This window comes from Gymnoscopelus braueri (genome assembly GCF_963280865.1).
Source record: "Gymnoscopelus braueri genome assembly, chromosome: 6".
Classification (NCBI taxonomy): Eukaryota; Metazoa; Chordata; class Actinopteri; order Myctophiformes; family Myctophidae; genus Gymnoscopelus; species Gymnoscopelus braueri.
The window spans coordinates 33,749,309-33,773,316 of NC_137607.1; the positions used below are offsets into that span (position 1 = coordinate 33,749,309).

The following is a 24,008-nucleotide window of genomic DNA, read 5'->3' on the forward strand; positions in this document are numbered from 1 at the left end:
TCTTCTTTTCCAACATTTGGGGCAGAAGTCCCTGTTTTGAAACATCATCTTAGATTATTTGCCTCATTAGAAATGCCCGTGTTTGTTAGTCGGGTATTAATATCATTCACCACATGGTGCCGGGGAATTCCGAAGCCTTAAATAGTGCCAGCTTCAGATTATGCACCCCTCCTCTCCTTCCCCGCCTCTCCTCCCCCCCAAGCCCCTGTCCAGCTGCACACATACCAGAAGTTGCAGCAGTGCTATCATATAGACGGAGGGGGGAATTCCGCCCCTGTCTCAGACTGCAGCGTGCGCCACTTCAGCAGGAACAATAGGAGGCTCAGCCCTGAGCAGGTGTCCCGTTTCAGGGGAGCAGGTCAAAGTGCCTCCTTCTGAATGGCGCATAATCACCATTATGGTGTAGTACAAATATTCGGCCCTACGCAGGCTGGCTTCTTCACAATGGACATGTTCTTCATGAGTGGCTGTAGCAGGACTCCCTCCCCGCCCTTCTCCCGGCCCCCCACAGGCGATGTGGTTGAAGCGGTTCGTGTTAAACCAGCGGACCACGGTCTCTGTTTTTATGAACCGCCAATCCCGTCCTTTATGTACTTCAATGTGATAGGAGGGTCCTTTTTTTTTTACACTTTAATCCTAAAAAACCCTATTATAACCCTATTTTGAGGGTTAGGGTTTCATATAGGCATTGTGACGTAGAGCGGCTATTTTTGCAATTTGTTGTTCGATGAACTATATAGGGTTCAAATGGTTATTGGTTGGGACTACTGAAAATATGTTCATACTGAACCTTTTGATGAAAAGTGGAATTAACATGATCTTTGGTGATTATTTTCCCCTGCAGACTTAGAGACCCACCACGTTTATCCTGGACAGATAATTCTTTCTTCGCCTCCATGTCCCAGCCGTCATCTCAAACATCTCAAACATCTGACATCATCAGTCAAGATGTGTTCAACCAGCTGCTTGAGATGCTGGACCAGTAAGACCATGCAAAATCACACAATGAAAAATACATTACGTTTTCTCTTTCACTAATTATATCGATGTTGACCATCTCATCTGGGTTCTAGAAATGGCGTCCACTCTGTCCAGCCCATTGAGCTCAACTTCACTGATGGTCCGTCAGATGGGCCTGCAGGCAACACCATTCAGATCAGCATGGACTGCATTACCATGCATAGCCCGGAGGAAGCACCTTCTGTAAGTACAGTTGGCTCAACAGTTATGCAATGAGCATACTGTGTGCTCTGCACTGATGATATAGAACTGCTTAAATCCTATTATGCTTCGTTGACCGGTCCCCCCCCCAGGGGTCTATACTTGGTCCCCTCCAATAGCAAATCTGCAAGCTCACAACGTGTTACAAGCTTGTAGATGAGCTATTTTGGACAAATGTTCGCCTATTTTGCTGAATATTCGCCTATTATGATTCTAGTGGTTTTGTTTTACCGTTATTGTGTAACGATAAGTTATCTGAAGCCAACCATACAGTGGATAATGGATAGATGTGTGATGAAGAAAATGAGTGACAAACACTGTAAAACGCTTATACTTTCCTTTAGATATCCAGCTAAATAACAATAAAACATTTGTGTAACAACTATTTAACAACATGAACCCTAGCATCCCTATTCTGGGAAAACATTTGGCAAAAACATCTACACACCCACAATGTGTGGCAACGCAGCACGTTGTGATCTTGTAGATGGGCTATTTTCGCAATTTTACGTTCAACAAAGTATATAGACTTTAAGTGGTTCAAGTTGATTAAAGTCTAGCCTTAATAACAATATTTCTAGACTTGACTGGATGGGACTTTCAGTGGTAAATCCCATACATTATACAGTACAGCATGTCGCTAAATCTGGGTATTTTGGTGTCAACATTACGGAAATTCCCCTTTTACGAGTTGCATGGAGGATATGGTGCACGCAACACAGCAGTCAGTAATGATTAGAGTTTGGCCAGGCTGTTCACTAGTTTATCTAGTGTCATCTTCGTAAGGTGATGATGTTATCAGGTTAAGTCGAAGCCGTGCTTGACCTGGGTGGCCCCGTCGCTGAGACAGGTAGCTCTCAGTCTGGAGATGCAATCACATATCTGTTGATGTGCTGTAGGTAAGGTGGTATGTGGTTACATACATGGTGGTTACATACAAAGATTACTCAAGGTGCGAATAGCAGGCCTGAATATTTTGCATGGCATTGTACCGAAAACAGCACTGTGTTAGTTGAGCTATTGTTACTTTCACAGCAAAATCCCAATTTTTGCCGTCCCTATTTTGAGCATGTCATTATAGCCAGAAATTGTAAAAGAAATTCAAAAATAGCTTATAGCTCACAGCGCATTGCATTGTAAGCTTGTAAATAGGTTATTTTTGCCATGAGACTGCCTACAACGAAGTATGAAAGCGCTTGATAGTGTAAGGATTAATTTGCCCTCACTGTGTAGTAAGTATGCGGCATGGTTTTGAAACGGTGGAGATATAAAGTCAGTAGTATGTCTGACCTGTACGTGGGGACACATGATCCCAGTCATCCCAGTCATAGCAGAAGTTACTGGGGAACAGAAAGTGGGCGCTCCACTCCCAGTCCTGGAATGCTGTTGTCCAGCCAGCATGAGGGGGGAAAAAACACACACAAATAAAACTAAAATCTGTTGAAGGCGCTGAGTAACGCCGCCCTGCACATCCCCCAAGGGGGCCTATGCTCTCTTGAACTGGTGATTAATGTCTCCACGCCCCCCCCCCAAACCCCACCCCACCCCATCTCATCACCCACACCACCCACCTTCCACTACCAGGGAGGGGCGTGGCATTCGGCATGCCATGGGTGTGTGTGAGGAGGGCTCTCTGCCATGGCTGCTTGCCAATCACCGAGCCCGATCATTTTATTACGCAGTCAGATTGCGTGTTCTGATGAAAGCGCCACAGTGGGCAAAGCCCCCCCACCACCACCACGACATCCCACCCTCATCGAGGTTCACTTCTTTCATGACTCATTAGAATGTGACTCGTTGTTTTGTGCCCTGGGGAACTTATTTGTATTGTGTAGGTTTTATGTTTAATTTGAAATTCCCTTTTTCTCCAAGTTTTCATTTTTTTTTCTCCTTCTCTTTCCCATAGCCGCAGGGCAACAATTTAACGCAGCACCTGCCTCTCTTGCAGAGGTCTCCAGCTCATCTATCAGTACGTGTCTCATCTATGCTACAGCTAGCAGGGGAGGGGGGGGGGGGTGGCAGAGGTAAGAGAGAGAGAGAGAGAGAGAGGCCTAGGGTAGAATAACTCAAAGGAATGTAGCAGAAACAGTGGCAGGAGAAACGCTATATCCTACCCCAAACAGCTGATTTTACACCCAGATAACGCTCTGATCAGCTGTGCGTGGAAGACGCAGTGTTGAGTTGGGGGACAGAGGCACCTTTTCAGACACAGGATGGAGGTTGAAAAACAACTTGTGCAGGAGAGTAGCTCAGTCGACACAGCTCTGTGGCATCTAATTGCATGTTTGTGTTTGGTTGCTTACACCTCTGGGGTCTTAAGCCTGAATTATACTTAGATGTGCGGCGGTGTCGCTCACCAAAGTTTGCCGATCTACAAGCTCACAAGGCGCTGTGTAGCGATGCGCTGTGAGCTTATAGATCGGCTGTGTTTGGTGTGCAACACGGCGAGCAAACCAAGTATAAATCAGGCATTATAGTGTGATTTGCCGTTGCAGCCTGGTGACGTGCTCCCAGCAGCTAAACGGTGTGTTTCTACCATTCACAGTGTAATCTGAGTTCTCACATTTTGCCGTCATTATGAGGATGAAGTGAAACATGATCTGCCATCAGTGTTGCAATAATTTCCTTTAGTGATTGATGGGATGTTTGAGATGTTTCTGCTCTGTAATTTTTTATTTTTTTTTATTAACAAGTCATGACACGGAGCAGGAAAACTGTGCCCATTAGCTTCTTTTATAAAGATAATTAGACCTCAGTTCGTATTATTTCTCAGTTTAGGTGAAAATCTAAACTGTTAATACCTATTACCTATTATACAATTTTATTTTGCATAGACTTTCTACAAACACTTTGTTGTTGATAGGATTTCTGCAGGTCCTTAAGAAGTCTTAAAAAAGTATAAAATCCAAAAATCGTTAGTTTAGGTGTTTGTATTTTGTATTGCATTATTACTTTATTTCTAAATTCTATAATGTTGCATTTACTTACTGTATGGGTACATAGATGTACCATTATTATGGTCTATGTCGATTCCATGTAAAAAATGTTAAAAAAAAACACGATGCTGTACACGATACCTAAAAACAAAACCAACGTGGGAAAAAAAAAATCCCCCTGTCCGTCCGTGTGTGTTTCCGTCCGTCTGTGAACAGCTAATTTCCGGCACCGTTGGCCCGATCAACGTGAAACAGTGCACACACACTCCCTGGATGCCAGAGCAGAACCTCTGCCCAAAATGTTTCACATCAGCTTTTTATAGTGCCAGCAGGAGGTAGATTTTTGCAAAACACATCGATACACAGTATTTCTATAGTCATGGGGTCAACTGTCAGATTTTTAATATTCCATCCTGATTGGCTAAGATTGGCTTCTTAAGTTTGCAGGAGTGGCTCATTTTTAACAAAATGCCTCAAATTATGAACGCAGAGTCCAATTGCTGTGAAACTTTGCATGCACATTCCCACTAGGCCGAGGAAGAAATTACACCCTTTTCACTGTTACAGCGCCACCAGGAGGTTGATTTTTTGCTAACCTTTTTTTTTAATACTCTTACAGATTTTGTCCAAACATCACATAAATCCGTACACATTATCTCTATAGCAATGTAATCAAGACGGATCTGTCAGATTTTTCATATTCTATCCTGATTGACTAAGATTGGCATCTAAAGTTTGCAGGAGAGGCTTGTTTTGAACGAAATGCCTCAAATCATGAACGCACCTTCCGATTGCCGTGAAACACGCACATCCCACAAATCAACATATTGTGTGCAATAACTTCATCAACATTAATCCCTTAACTTCTACAGATTCCACTCACCTCTATAATGACTGAATTCCGAACATTGCTGGCCCACAATAACCTGGCGGAGGTCTGTGCATTGAGGAGCACTTTTTCTAGTAATTTATGTTGCTTCCATCTGCTATTAAGAAATGCAAGTTTACTGAGATCCAGTTAGACAATAGTGCGTTTAGTTGGTTGAAGCCATTTGAGCAAAATAAATGTGAAGCCTGCTGCACCTTGTGCACGAAAATGCTGAAATGATATGCATTTAACGTTTAATCAAGAGCTGGAGGGACGGGGAGACGCCTGTTACTGAACAAACACTCTATCAAATGAGTACTATCAGAATATAAAGCAATTTAACACTTAGTTTAACAAAAGAATATAACTTACCCCTTTAATCAAAGATATTAGTCGACATGTTCATTGAATGCACAGACCTGATAATGTTTGTGTGTGCTAAGCCAAGCCCCACCAGTTGGCCTCCGGCGTATTAAGAACTGTTGTTAGGTGTAGGAAAACATAACATTTTTCATGGTCCGCTTGATTAAAACGGTTGGAGTAATCAACTCCATGCTTTTGTGCATGTGGTGATGGCTTGTATCTCTCTTAGCTACAGCTTAGTCTTCCATTGACATCAGCCTGATTCAGGAAAAGAGTTTCAGTAGATCCTTTCAAAGACAGCATAAAATGCCTTTAAAATTGTCTTTATTTGTCTCCATCTTTTTTCGTCTTTTTTTTTTTGACTATACAGTATAACAATCCAAAATGTGTAGAACAGATGTGACAAAGAAAGTGATCACTCTTCTTTTTGTGTTTGTGACCTCAATGTTGGTGTTGGCTTTTTAAATGGTCGTTTGACCAATGTGCAGAGGTGAGGATCTTAAAGGCTGTTGCCTTTAGGCAGTATGTAGTGTTGTTAATTCAAAGTATGTTGCCTTTAGGCAATATGCAGAGTTGTTAAAAGTAATCAGTCTAACGCTGTGCTCACAACACAATGTATTACAATGCAATATAGGGCAGAAATTAAGATCAAATTAAAACCAAACATGGAAGAAGTTTCCGCATTATTGCAATGAAATTGGAATATTGATTTAATGGTTGTGGTTGGTTCTCTGACTATTGATTGATGTACTTTATTTAGTAAGACATGAGAACAACAGTACATGGAAGTACAAATTCACAATACAAGGTCTACTAAACTGGAAGACTCATTAAGCACTGAGCTTGTTTAAGATGAGATCCCCATGCACACAAATCATGATGACATATAAGAGACAGACAGATATACACACTACTATACAGAACGTCATACAATCAGCTTACAGGTTACTGGTATGAAGAGTGAAAAATATGTACAAGAGAAGAAAAAAAAGGGGAGGGGGGGTTGGGGGGGGGGGTAGGTTAAGACTTAGACAGGGGCCATTTTCGAATTGCAGCCTCCTGAAGGTGTATCTTTAGGGCAGTTTTGAAAGTGAGTAGGGTTTTACACTCATTTACTCCTTATGGTAGGGCATTCCACATTTTTGTTGAATAGCATGAGAACGAGTTCATTCCCTTTGTTGAGCCAAATCTGGGTTGAACATAATTCGTGAAGCTGCCTCTGGTGTTATGATCGTGGACTTGTTGTGGTGTATCTTAAAGACCAGGCCCATTGCAAGTTGCTGTACTCTGTCCTCAACCCTGAGCCATCCAATCCTAGCAAAATGAGCAGGGGTTAGATGGGTTATGTGATTGAGGCCAAGAAGTAGCCTTACTAGTTTGTTTTGGGATGTTTGGAGCCTTGTAACTGATATCACCTTCCTCATTGGAAATTAAGATCAAATTGAAATAGACCAAAAGATGGAACAAGTTGTGAAAAATGATAATCAAATATACCGTACATAAGGTGTGTACTAAAGGCAGAGTGTGAAAGCAATAGAGTGTATATTCACAGTCTTACATAAAGTAATAGTGCCAGTGTGCTGGCCTGTGTCTCCAGGTGTACATGGCCACTGGGCTAAGCACCTGAGTGATTCTACAAATGCCTTCTAAATCCTAAAGGTGACTCTCCACCAAACAGACTACTGTATTTCAGACTAGTTCAGACTATTTCAGACTGCAACAGACTGGTATTCGGTTGGCAAAAGTTGGCATTTAGTCTGTCAGCCGACGTGCCCATTGATGTGCTAATTCATTATAACTTTCAGCCTAGCCTGCCTGCCAGCGTTGGCAGGTCTGCTTATTATAAGCGACTTTGGGCTTGTTTCCCTGCAAAGTCGCTTGTAAATAGATGTTCCCAGCGTTTTTTCTTCACTGACGTGCAGTGGTGTAAAGTAACTACATTTACTCAAGTACTGTACTTAAGTACAATTTTGAGGTACTTTTACTTTACTATATTCCAATTGTAGTAAAGTATTTCCAATTGTCTATACTTTTACTCCACAACAATTATTTGAAATCTTTAGTTACTAGTTACTTTGCAGATATAAATCATAATAAAACATACATTAACCACTTTAGCCCTATTTGAAAATAGCAGATCTACAAGCTCACAACGTGCGACACGTTCAGTAAAAACGACTCTTGTAGCTAAGAAATTATATTTCAGTGGTTCAACAAATGTTAGTTTAATGGACAAACATCTCTTCTTGCTAACACTTTGTGGACATTTGGTGACAGGTGTCTGGGCTGAGGTGTTAGAAAGCATCACTCAAGGATGTGTCCTGTGTTTCTGTTGGTGTGGATGGACGCTCGCACTCCGCTCAGGGCAGGTGTCTGTGTGTTGGAAGCCACAGCACCCTGACACTTGATACTGAGCTAATCTAGCTGACTTAAGGAACAGGCTCTTAAAAGGGAAAAAACTGAGCAAAGCCTCTTTTGTCTGAGCCCCTGGATCGTCATTGTTTGAGCTGCTGCCAGACTCCACTGGGATCTGCCATCCTTTTAGGTCTAAACGGGCCTAGATTTTCCATGAAACTCACAACACTGATGGAAACGGTGATGTGACTATGGTAGAGCATATAGCTTCTGGTTTTGGGTTGAATGCTGAAGAGAATTGGTGCGAATCATGAGCTGCAGTCTTAAGCTAACTTTGTAGCCGATTAATGATTTTATGTTTCAAACAAGTGTCAGGTTAAGTCTGATTTTGGCTTATTAGCCCATTACCTTCTCCGGCAAATGGAGATTGCAGGATTTCAGCCTCGTACAAGCCTGGTGTTACTCATGTATTACTAATAATGGATACCAGGATGACATCCTGGAAAGGTTTTTGTTTCATTTTGTGATTATTGCACAGACAATATAGGCAAGAAGTGGCGCTAAAAACGGTCTTGTTTGTACTTTGCGCTCGATGACACGAAACGACGCATTTGACATCATCTGTGTGCACTTATGCATTTTTCAGAGAAATACGCAGATGACATGGGGTATTTTTTCTCCATATTTTATAATCTCTTCACATCAGAACAGTGGATTTAGGTACAAAATAGTTTCCCTTGAATTCTTAATGGCTACTAGTTTGGCTGTACCATAGCCATTATAGTGTGTTCATGTTGATCTAACTTGACATGATGAAGGACTGAGACCGTCCAAAATTAAGTTCCCCATTGTTTGGAAGATACTCTTCTTTTTAGCTCATACACAACACAGAATAAAGAACATACTGTTACACTATATTGTACATGTTAGGGCTACAGAATTAATTGAAAGTAATTGAAAATCATGATTTATGCTTCACAATTTTTGAATCATGAAACTGATTAATTAAAACATCTTATTTGGTCAGCTGTTGCACCTTGCCCTCGTCTCCTCATCATCACTATTATACAAGGATTAATAACCGACACATTGTATAATCCATCAGGCTCAGAGGAACAGTAAAATCACGGAGACCATTACATACAATTTGGCCAAGGATATGACACAGCACAATGAGCAACAAAGGTATTAAATGTATTATAAAACCATACCTCAGCACCTGCCTTCAGCTCCTGCACTTTTTTTCAAGAAGAAAAAGTGAGTGCCAGTTTCATCCTCTCTGCCATTAGGCTCTTTAGCAAATATAACCAGACATCCTGATTTTTAACATTCACTACCAAATTGTTATTTATATTTATATAATAATATTTAAAATATTAACACTTGTAATGATAATAATAATCCATTTCATTTCTATTGCACTTTACATTTGAAACAAATCTCAAAGTGCTACAGTAAAGAAAAAAACATTTGCATAAAAACATCTTGGGAAAATAAAAAAGTTTAAAAAAAACAAAAAAGTCTAAAAAAAACAAACAATTAAAAACATGGGGGCAAAAAAATCCTAGGGGGTAAAACCAGAATAGCTAACCGAATGCTTTATTAAAAAGTAAAGTCTTTCGTCTTCTCTTGAAAGCTTCAACAGACTGTGGAGCTCTTAGCTGGTATAGGTCTATCCTTTGTGATGCTTGTTTGAATAATGCACCAATATATTCTAATACTGTACGAGTTCACCATAACAATGAGTGCTCTAACTTCATTTCGACGTGGCTGCCAGTGTTGTTTTAGCATAATGAGAAGTTTGTTTAGGTCGTCTAATTAGCACTTATAAAAGTCTAGGCTAGGTTTTGTGTGGGGTCTAGGTTTCTTGGGGGGTCGTTAGCATAGGCTTTTGAAAGTGTTTCTTGCTTTTGTGAGCGGGCTGGCCTGCAGGCCCATATAGCCTCTGGCCCTGGCCAGGGTGTGGTCTGTGATTGGAGACCTTTGGTCAGAATTGTGCTCAGTTTAGTAACGGCTTTAAAATCATTCTGACCATAAGACAAAAGTGCAGGACTGAGTGTTGTGTTGATATCATTATCATTTTGATTTCAGTTGTTTTTTTGTTTGTTTTTTGAATTATTATTTGTTTACACTTATACTTTGAACCTAACAGAGCATAAACATCCATGTTTTTGTCTATTTTGTGGGAAATGGGTGTTGCTCATGAAGTTCTACTAGGGGGAGTGGAATAACACACTTAAGCAGTAAAGAAAATCCTGTCATAATCAAATCCAGTGAACCACTTGGCGTGCGCGCGCGCACACACACACACACACACACACACACACACACATATGTATATGAATTAACAAAAATCACTGTTGCATTACTGGCCTACTCTGTTCCAAAGAGCACTGTCTGCACCATTACAGTATCTGAGATTTAATGCATGTTTCCAAAACAGATCTACACCAGTCATCTCTGATAGATACAAGCTATCTACATGAGTCACTTTGTGTTACTGGGGGCTATGCATTGTGGTGGTCAATTCGTATGCTAACTAACCTGGTATAATAGTTGATACTTTCCCAGGCCAGGTAATGACACCAGAATTCTCATTCTGCTAGAGTTTTATTTTTTAAGTTTCCTTTATAATCTTACATCAGTATTATCTAACTTTAATTTTAGGCTGCAGGTTTATTTATTTTTTGCATTATCAATTCATTTGTTATAAAGGACACATTCTGTATCTTTCTGATAACTTAAATGACGGTAAATTATCTCCAGGCTGCAAATGAAACGAAGCAACATTGTCATTATGATGAAATTGCTCTGTTATTACATTGTAGTTCATCACACTTGGGGCAGGTGGAGAGAAGTATGTTAAAGGTAAAGTGCAGGCACTGAGCAGATGCATGCAAATGTTTTAAGTCTGCATCAAGCATCCCTCGCTACTAGGTAGCACGATAACTTACTATTTTGGGTTGGCTATGGTCATTACACCTCTGAGAAGCCCTGCAGAACTTCAAAGGAAAGGCTAAGGAGAGGGTGCTTCTTCAGCAAGATGGGTGTGGACTCAGGTACGGCACTCAAGGTAGCTCCTCAGTCCCCTCCCCTCTCCTCTCATCCCGGTATATATGACATTCCCATTGAATCCTATAGAGGCTTCTGCTTTTCCACCTCACATCTGTAGTCCACATCACTCGTTTTGAGTGAGGGAAAAGAGTTGTGGAATCCTGGAGCCAGTGGAGCAAACAGCAGCAGCTCTGCTCAACCTCAGTGCCAACATGTTGTACCTGGAGACCGGGACCACGCCATCGTACAGTGAGGTAAGGCCCATGGACGAGCTTCTAACGGGGCATCAAACCAGCTCATCCGTTGCCTCAGTCACCTCCCAAAGGTTCTACAAGACAGAACAAATACAGTAACAAAGAATAGCACAGATACAGTAGGCCGTGAACGGGAACGTACCTTTGGGAATTTGGCCTATTTGCCGAAGTCTGTCTAACACAGTTTTGGTACGCAGTGTTTGATTTGAAGACTTGTTCGATGTGTAATGCTGCCAGTTTGAACGTCAACACATCAGAGTATTTTCAGATAGGTGAATAAATATGTGAATAATCAGGATTGTAGAGAGAAATTTAAACTTAAGTAACTTATAATAGTGGACCTTGTAGAGTTACGTTGTTTGTGTGGTAGATTCCTTTTTGTTTCGATTCAGTGGTATTGTATGTGTGTGTTTGTGCATGTGTGTATGTGTGTGTATAGAGTGTAAGGGAATGTAAACACCTGGAGTGTCTCCTGATTGAGTGGTTGTGTTTTATGAAATGGCTGCTGCTGTTGTTGATCTCTAGATGATTGCTCCTGCTGTGATTTTTTTTGTGCTTGACTGTTGCGTACTGTATCCCCTAAATGGAAAAATGAAAACGTTTCAAACGGTTCAAAATGCTGCTTAGTTCATCCTGCTTGGACCATTTCTGACCAGAGAACCTAGACTGGAATAGACTAAAAACAAATGTATATCCAATTATTATTATTATTTAAAAAATATATATATATACAGCTTATATGTTAATCTGACTGGAGGCTTAAGTGGATTTGAATGAAAATTATTCTGATGTGTGATATTGTAATCTTAGTTTTAGATTGATCAGAAATGTATTCAAATTAGTCTCCAACATTTGCTTCAGAGATCTGCATGGCTCAGCTTTATTAACATTTTTTTTTTAAAGGTCAGAGGTTTGTCAGTTCTTACAATATGAAAAAGGTAGATTTAGCGTACTCTTAGACCCTAGAGTTAATTTTCTTAATTGTTCTAAAGAAGTCCTGTTAAATCAAAACGGGCGAGAAGGGTTCTCCAATGCATTAATCTGCTAATGCAATTTTAGTTTTTTTGATTATAAAACCCAAATTTCAAAAGGCATCCATTTTAAAATTTTCAGTGTGATGAAGTCACAATTTGCAAATGAGACTGTCGTTGTCATTTTTTCACAACTGAGTTGAGAACACGGGCTGCTTTTTTAAGGGGAATTAACCATGTTATTTTCTTAGATTTGGATGAAAACTTTATGCATTTGATGTATGTATGACAGTGCCATACGCAACTTGCTTGACACCTTATTTCTTAAATATATTTTTGATGGAATCAACTTTAATGTTTTCCCCCCCAAACTATTCTGTTTGTCATACCTGCACAAATCAAATGAATTCATCCCATTTACTTACTTACTTGTCTTTGAGGAGATAAGTTTCTTGCTGTCACCTAGCTTAAGCGGGCAGTCCATAACTTTGACATTTCAGCTTGCTTTCAGAGGTCATAGGTCAAAATACTGTAGCTTTGCTTGAGTGTTCACCAAAAGGCCAACTGTTCTGCTGTCAGTCACAAAGTCGAGGTTGTCTGCTGCTGCGTTCACAGCTCAGTTCAGTTCTGGGTTTGGGCTTTAGTGATCATTATGAGCCAAGTCATCTTCATGTGAGACAGATTTTCCCTACATACATTGTTATAGGTCTATCTCTATTTAGTATTAATAACGGATTCATCGACTTTTATTCATGTCTTAACCACTTTCATCCTGGCATCCCTATTTTGGGCATGACGTACACAGAAACAATTGTTTGTGTGACGGTAGATCAACTATTTCCGGTATATGTTGTATGACAAAGTGTATAGGACTTAAGTGGTTAATACACCCAGAACCCTGCATTGTGTGTGGTTATGCAGGCATCTCCCTGCCGTCCCTCTTATTTGTGCTGTTGTTACCACATACCAGATGCTGCATCGAAACACAGTGTCCACCCTAAAAGAACTATGACAGATTTCCCAGATTGCAGGTTGCAGATAGCAGGTGTGTCAGGTCACTGTCTTTTAAGTTGTTGAGCCAGGGGGGGTGCAAGGGGGGTATCTTTAAGTGGTGTCCACCTCAATCCCTGCAGTCTGTGAGGTATCAGGTTCCCCTGCGTACCCCCCCAGCGTTGCGGCAGTGGCAGTGGCCATTAGAATGCGGCTGTCCAGGCGTTGCTGTTATAGTCCAGGGTCGTAATTGCTTTAATGGTGTGTTGACGTAGATGCAATCACCTGGTCTGCCCACCCCAGCAGGTATGAGGTGTAGATAGACCCCCACCCGGCCACACCTCAACCCCCACCCCAAGTAGGGTCTTTTAATGACCCCCTCCCCTGTGGTCACTCATCACAGTCCCCCCACCCCCCCACCACCATCACCTCTAGACGCTCTTATGCCGACCCAGGGTACACAGAGCAGGTCACCAGAGAGCTTGGAATGGGAGCAATTTCACCCCTTAGGCCAGGTCTTTCTCTGGTTCTTGTCATTTATTGCCAGTTCAAAGTGCAGGCATGATTAATTGGGCCTGTATTGCTAGCACAGGTAAAAATAAATGTGTTATTTGGTCAAATAATGAATGAATAGTCTAATGAGTAATCTAGTATTGTGTTTTTCTTGGCATTCATTTGAAAGCTTAGTAGAACAAGACTGTCAAATGGTCATTACATCACCAATAAATGTAAAGCAATGGAGAAAGTGTGTGAATATACTACTTGTGCCAGTGTTCCCTGTCAAAATGATTCAGCAGTATGATGGCAATATTAAGAATTCGCTTTTAATTGGAGCGACTGTTTGCATTTCAAATATCTGTGACATGTATTCTGCATAATCGGGATTCCTTCATTGGAATCAACAGGATATCACTCTGAAGGTCAGCAGTGTCCCTTTCCTGTGGGCCTGAAATGCTTACTCCAGCATGTGTCCCGGACAAAGAAACCTTGCAGGCCGCGAACAGACTGTGCAAACCATTCACCAGCTTTATTAAAGGCTGTCGTGGATGTCAAGGCTGCTGATTTACTGTGGTTCTGTTTAGCAGCCTGACGTCCCAAAGGCCTTAAGTCGACTATAAACAGAAGGAATTTTTAAGAGCGACTAAAGGGGTTATTAAATGGCTGCTATATTATAGTGGAATAAGATCTGATTTAAAGAATCTGAGAGAAGTCCTGAATCTCCCACATAACTCTCTTTGTAAAAAGTAAATAGCCAGCTTCCAGTCAATTAAACATTCAGACGCTTTTAGCTGTTCATCCTTTATCTTTGATCTCTAAATTCATGTTGAACACCTGAAGAATGGGCCATGGTCTTACATTGATAATCATGCCACGCATTCAATTTATCTTTTTTGTGCTTGACACTTTGATCCATGATTTGTGGTCCGAGGTCGGCATCAGCCTTTTCATTAGATTAATAATTTCACAATGATAATTAATGCCCCTGTCACATACCTCTTCCAAAACGTCAGCATCAGGTAGGAGGCAGTGTCCACTGTGATTGGCTGAGAAGCTACCGTTAAGCTTCTCAGCCACTTCTCAGCCACTCCAACAGCAGGAAGATCTTGCGCCACACAGTCCATGAGATCAGTCGCTGATATCACTGCCGCTGACTCACCACATACGGGAAAATATTCTCCAAACAGGAAATTGTGTCACTTTGTAGTTTTTCCGGGGAATAGCGATGATTTAGTGTTGCGTACCTGATGAAAAAGATGGCACTAATTATTATTATTATAGGCATAGGTAAACATGAAGCACAAAACACACACATTTCTGAACCAGAAGGACTTAAGTAAGACTCTCTGTAATGAGATCAGACACAGAGGGCAACTCGATAGTCTGTCCAGTGTAAAGCTCTCTATTATTCCTGTCTGTAATTACCCCATTGTAAGGGAGCGTGTGTTTGTGAAAGCTTCTCCCTTCCAGAGGCCAGAGAGTTAACACTGAGTGGAGTTACGCGCGCGTGTGTGTGTGTGTGTGTGTGTGTGTGTGTGTGTGTGTGTGTGTGTGTGTGTGTGTGTGTGTGTGTGTGTGTGTGTGTGTGTGTGTGTGTGTGTGTGTGTGTGTGTGTGTGTGTGTGTGTGTGTGTGTGTGTGTGTGTGTGTGTGTGTGTGTGTGTGTGTTCCATTCACAGAGCACTTGTCTCCCAACACCTGCATGCCCAGTATATTGTTCTCCAGACAAGCTCTTATAAGCTCTGGTGGCATTGTTTCCGGGGAGGTTAAGCAGACTTGTGGCACACACACACACAGTGACCCTTATCCAACAGCAACACAGAGTAACGATGCGCCCTGTGGCACTGTTGCAGAGGTATGCTGTGGTTGACTTGAATGACCTCTCTCAGGTGCTGTGTGTGTGGGTGTGTCTGTGTATGTGTGGGTTTGTGCCTGCGTGCGTCTGTGTCAATGTATGTCTGATGAAGGGAGGATTAGCGTTTCACATTTTACCAACTTGGGTAATAGGCACGCATGTAGCCTGCCTCCTTGCGTAGCTGTGTGTATTTTGTTGGTCACCTGGCACACAAGCAACACCTGGCAGTGTGAATGGGTGTGAGCCGGGCAGCTGTGGTCGGCTGTGCCTGAAATAAACAAGAGGCCCTCAAGAGATTAATGACCGTCTAAAGAGCGAGAGCCATGGCACCTAGTCCAGGAATGTGCCATTTATAAATGGAATGGAATGAGTTGAATGGACCAGCACAGCAAGCAGGAAGCGGTTGGCTAAAGCTCAGGCGAACTCTGCATCCTGTTTAATGACATTTTAATTCCATTCCTCCAGTCTGGGCACTTTGATAGTTTGTGTTTTGGGAAGCAGCGCTAAGCTAAGGCGTGTTTATGTTTGTATTTTGGTTTTGCTCCAAAAAAACAAATGAATCTAGACTGGTGAGTGGTGATGGGGATTGACTGTAAAGCAGGGAATTTGATATATCTGCACCTACTTGGTTGAAAAGCTGGTTCCTCAAGTGCAATGCACGATTAATATGCAGCTGGATAAATCAATGCAAATCAGGTTGATCTCAGCAGGGTAGACACGCTTGGTTCAGGGTTGGCACCATGCCACAAAGTCTCTGCCACTGCCGAAAATGTTTAATTAGTTTTGATTTTCAGAAAACATTTCTTTTAATTTACATTTCGCCCTATTTGATGGCTGTGATAAATGCATGTACCACCTTTCATCTATTTGACATCAAGTTTTTCCCCTATAATTAGCTCCTATAATTTTGAGTCAATTTATACCACATTCAACTTAACATGGAGATGTGTTATGTGGTGGTAACTAATCACCTAGCATGAACCTTTACAAACAATGCAAAAAGCCTCAACGGTTGATAACATCTTCACCGCGTATTTGGGATTGCTGATTCAGCTATTAGTCATTCGTTATTGCTGATTCAGCCATCAGTCAAAGTAGATGAAATGCAAGCCTGTCGATAAGGAAAGTATCTCAAACGTTTGAAGGTCTTTCCGCAGAGTCTGCAGATGTGGAGTAACTTTCTGATCAATGTCCAATTATTCAATTAGTGTATCTTTCTTTGGCTCAGCTTAGCTAAATCGCTTAGTTAAATCATTTGACTAGCAAATGTGCCTACAAATCCATTTCCTAATCCTAGATTTAACTCTTTAGCGTCCACTTGTTGGCATGCTATGCTAGCTTGCTACTGAAATGTCCCTAAACTCGTTGAAATGTAGGGTGAAAACACCCCTTAACTGTACATCCACTGTCTTTGAAAGTGTTACCAGGCTGCCCTTTACAGTAAAAGGAGAATGTAATAAAAAAAATGCATGTTAGCCAATGGCTCACAATGTTCTGTCCAGACTACTGTAAAATGAATGCTCACTTGCCAGAATTTGAATGGCATCTATGGAGGTGGTATTATGATTTAAGCCAAATTGCTGTGCTGGGCCAGTGCCCAAAATCCTCAAGTTCCATTCCTGGCAATAACATCTCATCTTTCAGCCTCCCCATGTAACCACAACGTGTTTACTTTTTGATTGTTGAAGCAGAGTTATATTTACACACAGCATAATTAACCTCATGCTAAACCCCCCCTCCAAATGTCCAGTTTTGCTTCCGAAATTTAAAAAATAACCTAGTAGAGATAAATGTTGACCAACCTCTGTCAGCTTTCTATATTTATCCATCCAAGCTATGCCAGAATGTATTAAAAATCTTAACCACTTAAGCCCTATACTTCATTGTACAACAAATATTGAAAATAGCTGATCTACAAGCTCACAATGCTTATGTCGTGGGCTTGTAGATTGCCACTGTTTTTGCTATTTTGGAAAACGTTAGAAAAATCTCCAAATAGGGACCCTATGTTGAAAGTGGTTTAAACATAAATCAAAACATTTGTATTGAACCATGCTTCAGTCTCTGTGATGTTATGGGTTAATTTATGCCCTCTCTTATTTTTCTTCTCCAGTCACAGTATACAAACCTGGGGCTCCTGAACAGCATGGATCAGAGCATCCAAAACGGGGGGTCCACCTCCACCAGCCCCTACAGCAACGACCACACACAGAACAACGTGGCTGCCCCATCGCCCTACGCCCAGCCCAGCTCCACCTTTGACGCCCTCTCTCCATCACCAGCAATACCGTCAAACACAGACTATGCTGGGACGCACACCTTTGATGTGTCATTCCAGCAGTCCAGCACTGCCAAGTCTGCCACCTGGACGGTAAGATGTATATTTATTCACTGAACCAATCCCAGTTTTACTGTAGGTTTTATATAAAGCTGCAATCCATAACTTTTATGTCCTACCCGGGATTCGAGCCCGGTTTCTACTGCTGAGATACATAACGGAAAGACCTTTTGGGTAGAGGATAATTTGCATTTTGACCCTCATGCATTACCACTTGTCAACCAGTAGTGGTCCTACCCAACCACAGGATATAAATATCTCAATAGAAGAGCAAGTTGATTAAATACAACTACTGCAGTTGTGGTAGTTAACATTGTTATTCACAAAGAAATGTTATGGATTGCAGCTTTAATCAAGAAAGCCTATTGTTTAATTGCACAAGGATAATACTTAAGGGGCCCATAAGGCACCTGTTGGTCCTTAAAATGCAGTACCATTTTGTTAAAATGTCTTTGCTCTTGGACATTTGACATAATTTCAGGTAAGTTGTCAATTTTATAGAATGACCCTCCCATGCACTCTTATTTCTAGCACATGCATGTGATAAACCAATCACCTAAGTAGGGCAAAACAACCATGAAGTATTGCCATGTCACCTAGGTCTGATTACATGCGTTTTCATTGAACACTGGCCAAGCATATATGCACATACAGTTGCCCCTCAGGGTATATTGTTCACATGAATATGGAGCCATAGAATTTAAATTTATGGGCCAGCTGTATCATAACAGGTCATCGTTTAATGCTGTGATTTGCCAGGGCTAAGGTTAGAGCAACATACTACATCTCAGAACCATGAGATCCTTATCTAGGTGATCTATGCTTCAGGCATATTTGGGATGCACGCTGACTGTATGAAAAGACCAAAGTTGCACAACGACATCTGGTAAGGAAATAATGGCACTTAAGATGTGAGACTTCAGATCAAGACAAAACCTCAGGCATTTCTCTTTACGCCCCACACATTACATCTGATATGCTGAAAGAAGATGGACATCACAGGATGATCTTGCTACAGTATCTGTCATTTTCAGTTATAGCCAACTAAATGTTCAAAAGTACAGGTTTAAAAATACAAATGGAGTCTACACCCCGCTGTTTATTGTAGATCAACGTTTCGATCCCCAGGGATTCATATCCTGATGAAGATCCTTAGGGGATGGAGACGTTTATCTGCAATTAACAGTGGGAGCTAACAACAGTTTGTGGACTTTATTTGTATTTTTATGTTGAGCTTCTGTTTGTGCTGCACCTGATCACCAGACTTGATGTGCATGCTCTACATTCCTAACAAAAGTATAGGTTTCCCACTGTTTATTTGCAGAGAATTTAGTACAATCTTTGGTCTTTCTTTGCCACTGGGTTAACAGTCAAAAGTAATTTATGACATTTTAAATATACTGATATCCTGACTTTCTGGTATGACTACCATATGCTGGCCTTGTATCAGTTTACCAGCAACCTGCTGAGCAGAGTTCACTGGCGTCTTGTTGATGACAGAGGTAAACAGGCATAAACAGTTAGTCCAGGTGTTGTGAAGGCCTGTGCAGCTATATGTCACCATGTGATGGTTCAGTAAAACCTACACAACCGGCTCAGCTTGCTCTGTCATTAGGGATGATGGGGACTAAAGGACAGCTGTTGCGTCAGAGCCCCACCTGCTTGGTTTGTGTATTTGTGTACGCTGCACTGCTGTGAACAGACGCAGCACTGCAGATAGTCACAGTACAACACTCAAACGCGTTAATGACAGATGCCATTATTACCAGAAGCCAGTGCGCCCTAGCGGTCACCAAAGTTAATTGGCGGTGCATGTGTCGCCGCCAGATGGAGTTGTAATTGACATTTTGATTTTTTTTGCGATGAGTTGTTTTCTTTTTCTTAACTTTGCAGTAAATTCTCTGCCATTAAATATGCTCAAATGTCAGCTAGTGTTTAGAAATAATGTTGGGTTCCTGGTGGCTCAGCCAGTTAGTGCTCTGACCGTATGCTCCTAGTGTTTCGTGAGAACCCGAGTTCAAATCCAACTCCCGTCAAGTCTCGCATGGCACCCCTCTTTTTCCTAGGTTTCCTGTCTCTCTACAATGCTTTCTAAATAAAGCCTACCCCTTCCCATATTTAAAAAAAAAATAAAATCATTAATAAATAAACCTTTTATTTAATAATGCCAATGTCACTCAAATCTGACTAGATGTCTCTCACATCAGGAGTTGCACATATATTTTTGACAATCCACATAAGCCTTGAATCTGACATTTGGCAGAAAGGAGTGTTGAAAAACCTGTGGGCTTATTGCATCAATTTCAGCGCTAATGCACTGTGGCTCTTGAGTAAACAGGCGGAACTCTGAGTATTTCGGCGATCTCGCCATGTTCGCCATTGGCCACACTGACTGTGGGATTGTGACATTCACCCAATTCCCACACTGCGACGCTCATCCCTCTCATTTTCACGGTCTAAAAACAAAAGTGTCTGTCTGATGTGCAATTGTGTGGAGGTAGGAGAGTGTGGGGTGTGAGTGCCACTCCCCGTGGACAAGCCTCTGGTTCAAGGCTCATCATCATAAACACACGTAGCGTAACCGTCCAGCGCACGGCGCAGTCATAACACATGATGCAAGACTGCTTTGAATGGTCTGACATCACAAGGAAATTTGATGGATGCCTATTTTGTCATTATTGTGGAGTGTGTAAACTTTAAATCGCCCATTTAAACCCACAAAGAAAATATTGTTTGCATTGTGTTTTTCAAAACTGAATCCCACTTCTAAAAGTAAAGCTGGCCAAGTTGTTTTTGTGATATTCAAAATGTGCACATTATACGTAGCCTGCGAGTTAGTTCTGGCAGCATACACTCGAGAGGTTACATGCATTGCTCATTCTATGTGGCTGTTTACAGCGTCATGCAAGATCCATACGTCATACACTGACGTGGCAATCAGCTGTCCAATTGGGCGGGTATTTAAGTTCTCTTGAATCGGGCATTCCATCCGCTTGTGTTCTAGCTTGTTGTCATGCGGCGTTTGCTGCCACCACCACCCCAGCACCACCAGTAGGCTCTGCTATTGGTCTGTTCCCCATAGGGGGTTGTTATGTATATCTATCTCCCTGCTCTTAATGGTTAATGATGGCTGTATGATTGTGCTGAGCAGGGAGAAAAAATATAGCAGAGCCTGAACGCCAAGATAAAATATTACATCCACACTTGTATTCTCATTCTATTATATTGCTTAAATATATTCGGTCTATAATATTGGTTCAATCTATTCGTGAGTTATCTGACAGAAATGGCTCCAATGGTCTTGAATGACTTTTGAACCTGACCAAAGCTGAGCACTTACAACTGGGATACCTGTAAATCCCATTCCCTCTAAAGCTGAATTTGATCTTGTCTTTCATAATGCATAACAAGCATAATGTTTGTTATGATCGTGATCTCCATAATGGTGCTCAGAGGGAGAGTTTTTTTTTAGTAGTCTCCGCAGTAGGTGCTTTAATTAGAGAGAATCATGATAATGGCGCTTTGCCTCCAACTGACAGAGACTCCTTCGTCTGATCTCAGGAGATCTGCTGCAAATCTCCCCATAAGCTCAACAGAATAGCTCAACCGCTGGACTGATGGCCTGATGGCAGCGTGCCACAGAAGATGTCACCGCCACAGCTTTACTCTGCCAATAGATCTGCTAAAGCCCCCCCCTTTTGAAGGGCTGTGGGATCTTCCACTGGGACTTAGTGGACTGTGTACTGTGCTGTTTGATGACTGTTCTTGTGAAGACACACCTTAATCCCAAGCCCACACCTTAACCTCTTCCTGTCTAGGACGCCTGTGACACACACGCACACAGGAGCATAACGCGTCAACATTTCCCAGAATGGCCCCCGCAGTGTGTCTCTCATTCATGCGGTTGGCCATAGCACTCAAACCTTAATTGTTTGTTTAAAGTGCACGGCCCTAGCAAAATGAATAGCGTCTGTGTGGGTTGGAGGTGTTTTTTTTCTTCTGCTTCTTTGCTTGACTAAATTGATGGCGTGTCGCAAATGAGGCAACTATTGTTGGCCACTGATGCTACCATTGTGAGGCTAAAAAGAGCTTGTGTTTGCCTTGTATATTAGCTGCCACCAGGTAGTGCTCAAAAGAGAAGGAATGTCATGGTTTGGGCTATCGCTGGGACTCTGCAGAGCTAGGGGGATTACAGTAATGGATTGAGGGCCTGTAGATAATACTTGTGTAAATACTGTGTGCCTCTTTCCTGAACCCTGTGCTCTCGGGCGAGCTCTTGTCTTCGTCTTTTTTCCTTTTTTTGAGAGAGAGAGAGAGTTAAGCTCGATGGCTGCGTCTCACATTGCGCCGCGGGAGGAGGAGGTACCCTGCGAAACAGCTCAAAGAGAAGAGTGTTCCAGCGAAAGGCGGCAAGACGCAGCTTGCCCCTGGAACATCTGCGGGCCCGTCCCACGCCTCACAAGATGGAGCCGAGACTTGTTTGTGTCAAGATTCTTGTCACGACACGCCCGTCTCAGAGACACAAGCCCTAAAACCTACAGCTGAGGGGAAAAAAATAGATGGGAGATTTTTCTGTAAAAAAGGGTCAAAGATTTTGATGATACGGATGTGATTTCTCAATAATGGACCCAGACAAATCCATTCTCAATATGTTTTTCCTTGTAATCAATTTTTTTGCTTTTTACAAAAGAAAATCAGGCTTACCGTACAGTCTGATATACAACAGTACTGACACCAATGACCCAAAAAATGAAATGATAATTAGTTGCATAAATACAAAAGAGAGTCATTAATCTGTCACCAGATCACCATTTCTTGGATCCTCACACTAACCAAAACAAAAAGTAATTTGTTGTGTGTTGTGTTGCGATTAAAAAGCCCAAACAGAGTTGTGGGAAGTGTATTTTTGAGTAAAAGAAAAAGGAAGATAAAAAAAAACACAGTTTGGCACTGCTTAAGGCATTTGGGAAGAGTAGAGGGGAAAACCAGAATAATTACACAAAACCTGTCAGTGAGGGATCCAATCTTCACATGTAATTTAATCCTAGTCTCCATCAGAAACAGAAAATAATACTATTTCACAGTTTATCTAAAACAAAATCTGATTAAAAACAATTCTTCGCAGAGTTCTGTTTAGAGCTAAGAAGCTAATATATTTTTATTTTATTTTAGGGGAGTCTTGCAGTCACTGAGGTGACGGTGAATTACTTATTTAGAAAGTGACAGATGCGCATCTCGAGCCACTCTTAAGGTCTGGCTAAATAAACAAGACGTTGCGCAGATTTGCTGCTGCCTGATGTGAGGTGTTACCAGTGCCGATCGCTCTGCAACATCAGACATTTATATTATGATTATGATCTTCTCATTAGAGCCCAACAAATATATCAGTCGGCCATTATTTTACTTTTTTGGCGGCAATTAACTCATTGAGTGCCATTCACGGGTTTTACCGCTATGGTGCAACGTGCCAATCACGTGTTTCACGTGTTTTTGAAAAAAATAGTAAAAAAAAAGAAAACTGAAAAAGGCTGTATAAATAGGCTGGCAAAATAAAATAAGTAGTACATTATATATAGAACCACAATGGAAACAAGTCCCCAAGACTTTTTTGTGTTAGCTTTACTTTTTCTTTTAGCTTTAATGTCTTACCACGTGCTGTTTACATTTCTGACTACTAATGTATTCAATTAATCAATCAATATAAGTTGTATAATGTACAATCAAATTGATTGCACAGAATCTTGAACTAGTTTTCTTTTTTGAATATTAGTTAAAACATCTGTTATCGGTGGTCTAGGAATCCAAAATCAGGATCAGCATCAGACCCATAAATGTGGCATCGGTCGGGCTCTACTTCTCATAACGTCAGGGATGAGACGGATTGATATCGATATTATCAGATAGCGTCCTATATGCTTCTGCGTTATACATCTTTAAGAAGCAGGTGTTTTTCCTCACTTGTGGAGAAAAAAGGTAGGGAGGGGAAGAGGAAAAAAAAAAAACTCCTTTGCATTTTTGTTGAATTAAACAGGTTGAGGAGAAGCTCGGGGCAAGATAGGACATGTCAGGTATGAAGAAGACAAGACCAGAGGCGCCAAACAGTGCTTGTTTAAGGGTCTGTGTTTGTCAGGACTTGACTCCTGCATGCGCCCGCAGCGCTTGTCAGGGAGAGAGGAACGCTACAGCTGTGGGCCTGTCTCGACCTGCATCGCTGTGGAAGTGTGTATTCCTCTGTTGAAAAGCGTCTTGTGTGTGGAAGAAAGTGAATGCACACACATGCAACACTGTGCATGACCCCCCGAACTG

At 41.6% G+C, this 24,008-nt stretch overlaps 2 protein-coding genes across 7 annotated transcripts in view; both read left to right on the plus strand.

The window, feature by feature from the left end:
- tprg1 (tumor protein p63 regulated 1) overlaps nucleotides 1-24,008 on the plus strand; it is a 701,399-nt gene that overhangs the window by 53,341 nt on the left and 624,050 nt on the right. The gene's annotated exons all lie outside the window — the stretch shown is intronic.
- tp63 (tumor protein p63) overlaps nucleotides 1-24,008 on the plus strand; it is a 42,182-nt gene that overhangs the window by 6,832 nt on the left and 11,342 nt on the right. For 2 of the 6 annotated variants that reach the window (XM_080430135.1, XM_080430136.1), the window contains exons 2-4: nucleotides 845-982; nucleotides 1,074-1,203; nucleotides 17,478-17,735. In XM_080430135.1, coding sequence (XP_080286261.1) covers nucleotides 845-982; nucleotides 1,074-1,203; nucleotides 17,478-17,735 — 526 coding nt within the window. Of the gene's footprint in view, nucleotides 1-844; nucleotides 983-1,073; nucleotides 1,204-10,855; nucleotides 11,052-17,477; nucleotides 17,736-24,008 lie in introns of those variants that run through there. The other 4 variants (XM_080430133.1, XM_080430134.1, XM_080430131.1 and 1 more) reach the window with 4 other exon arrangements.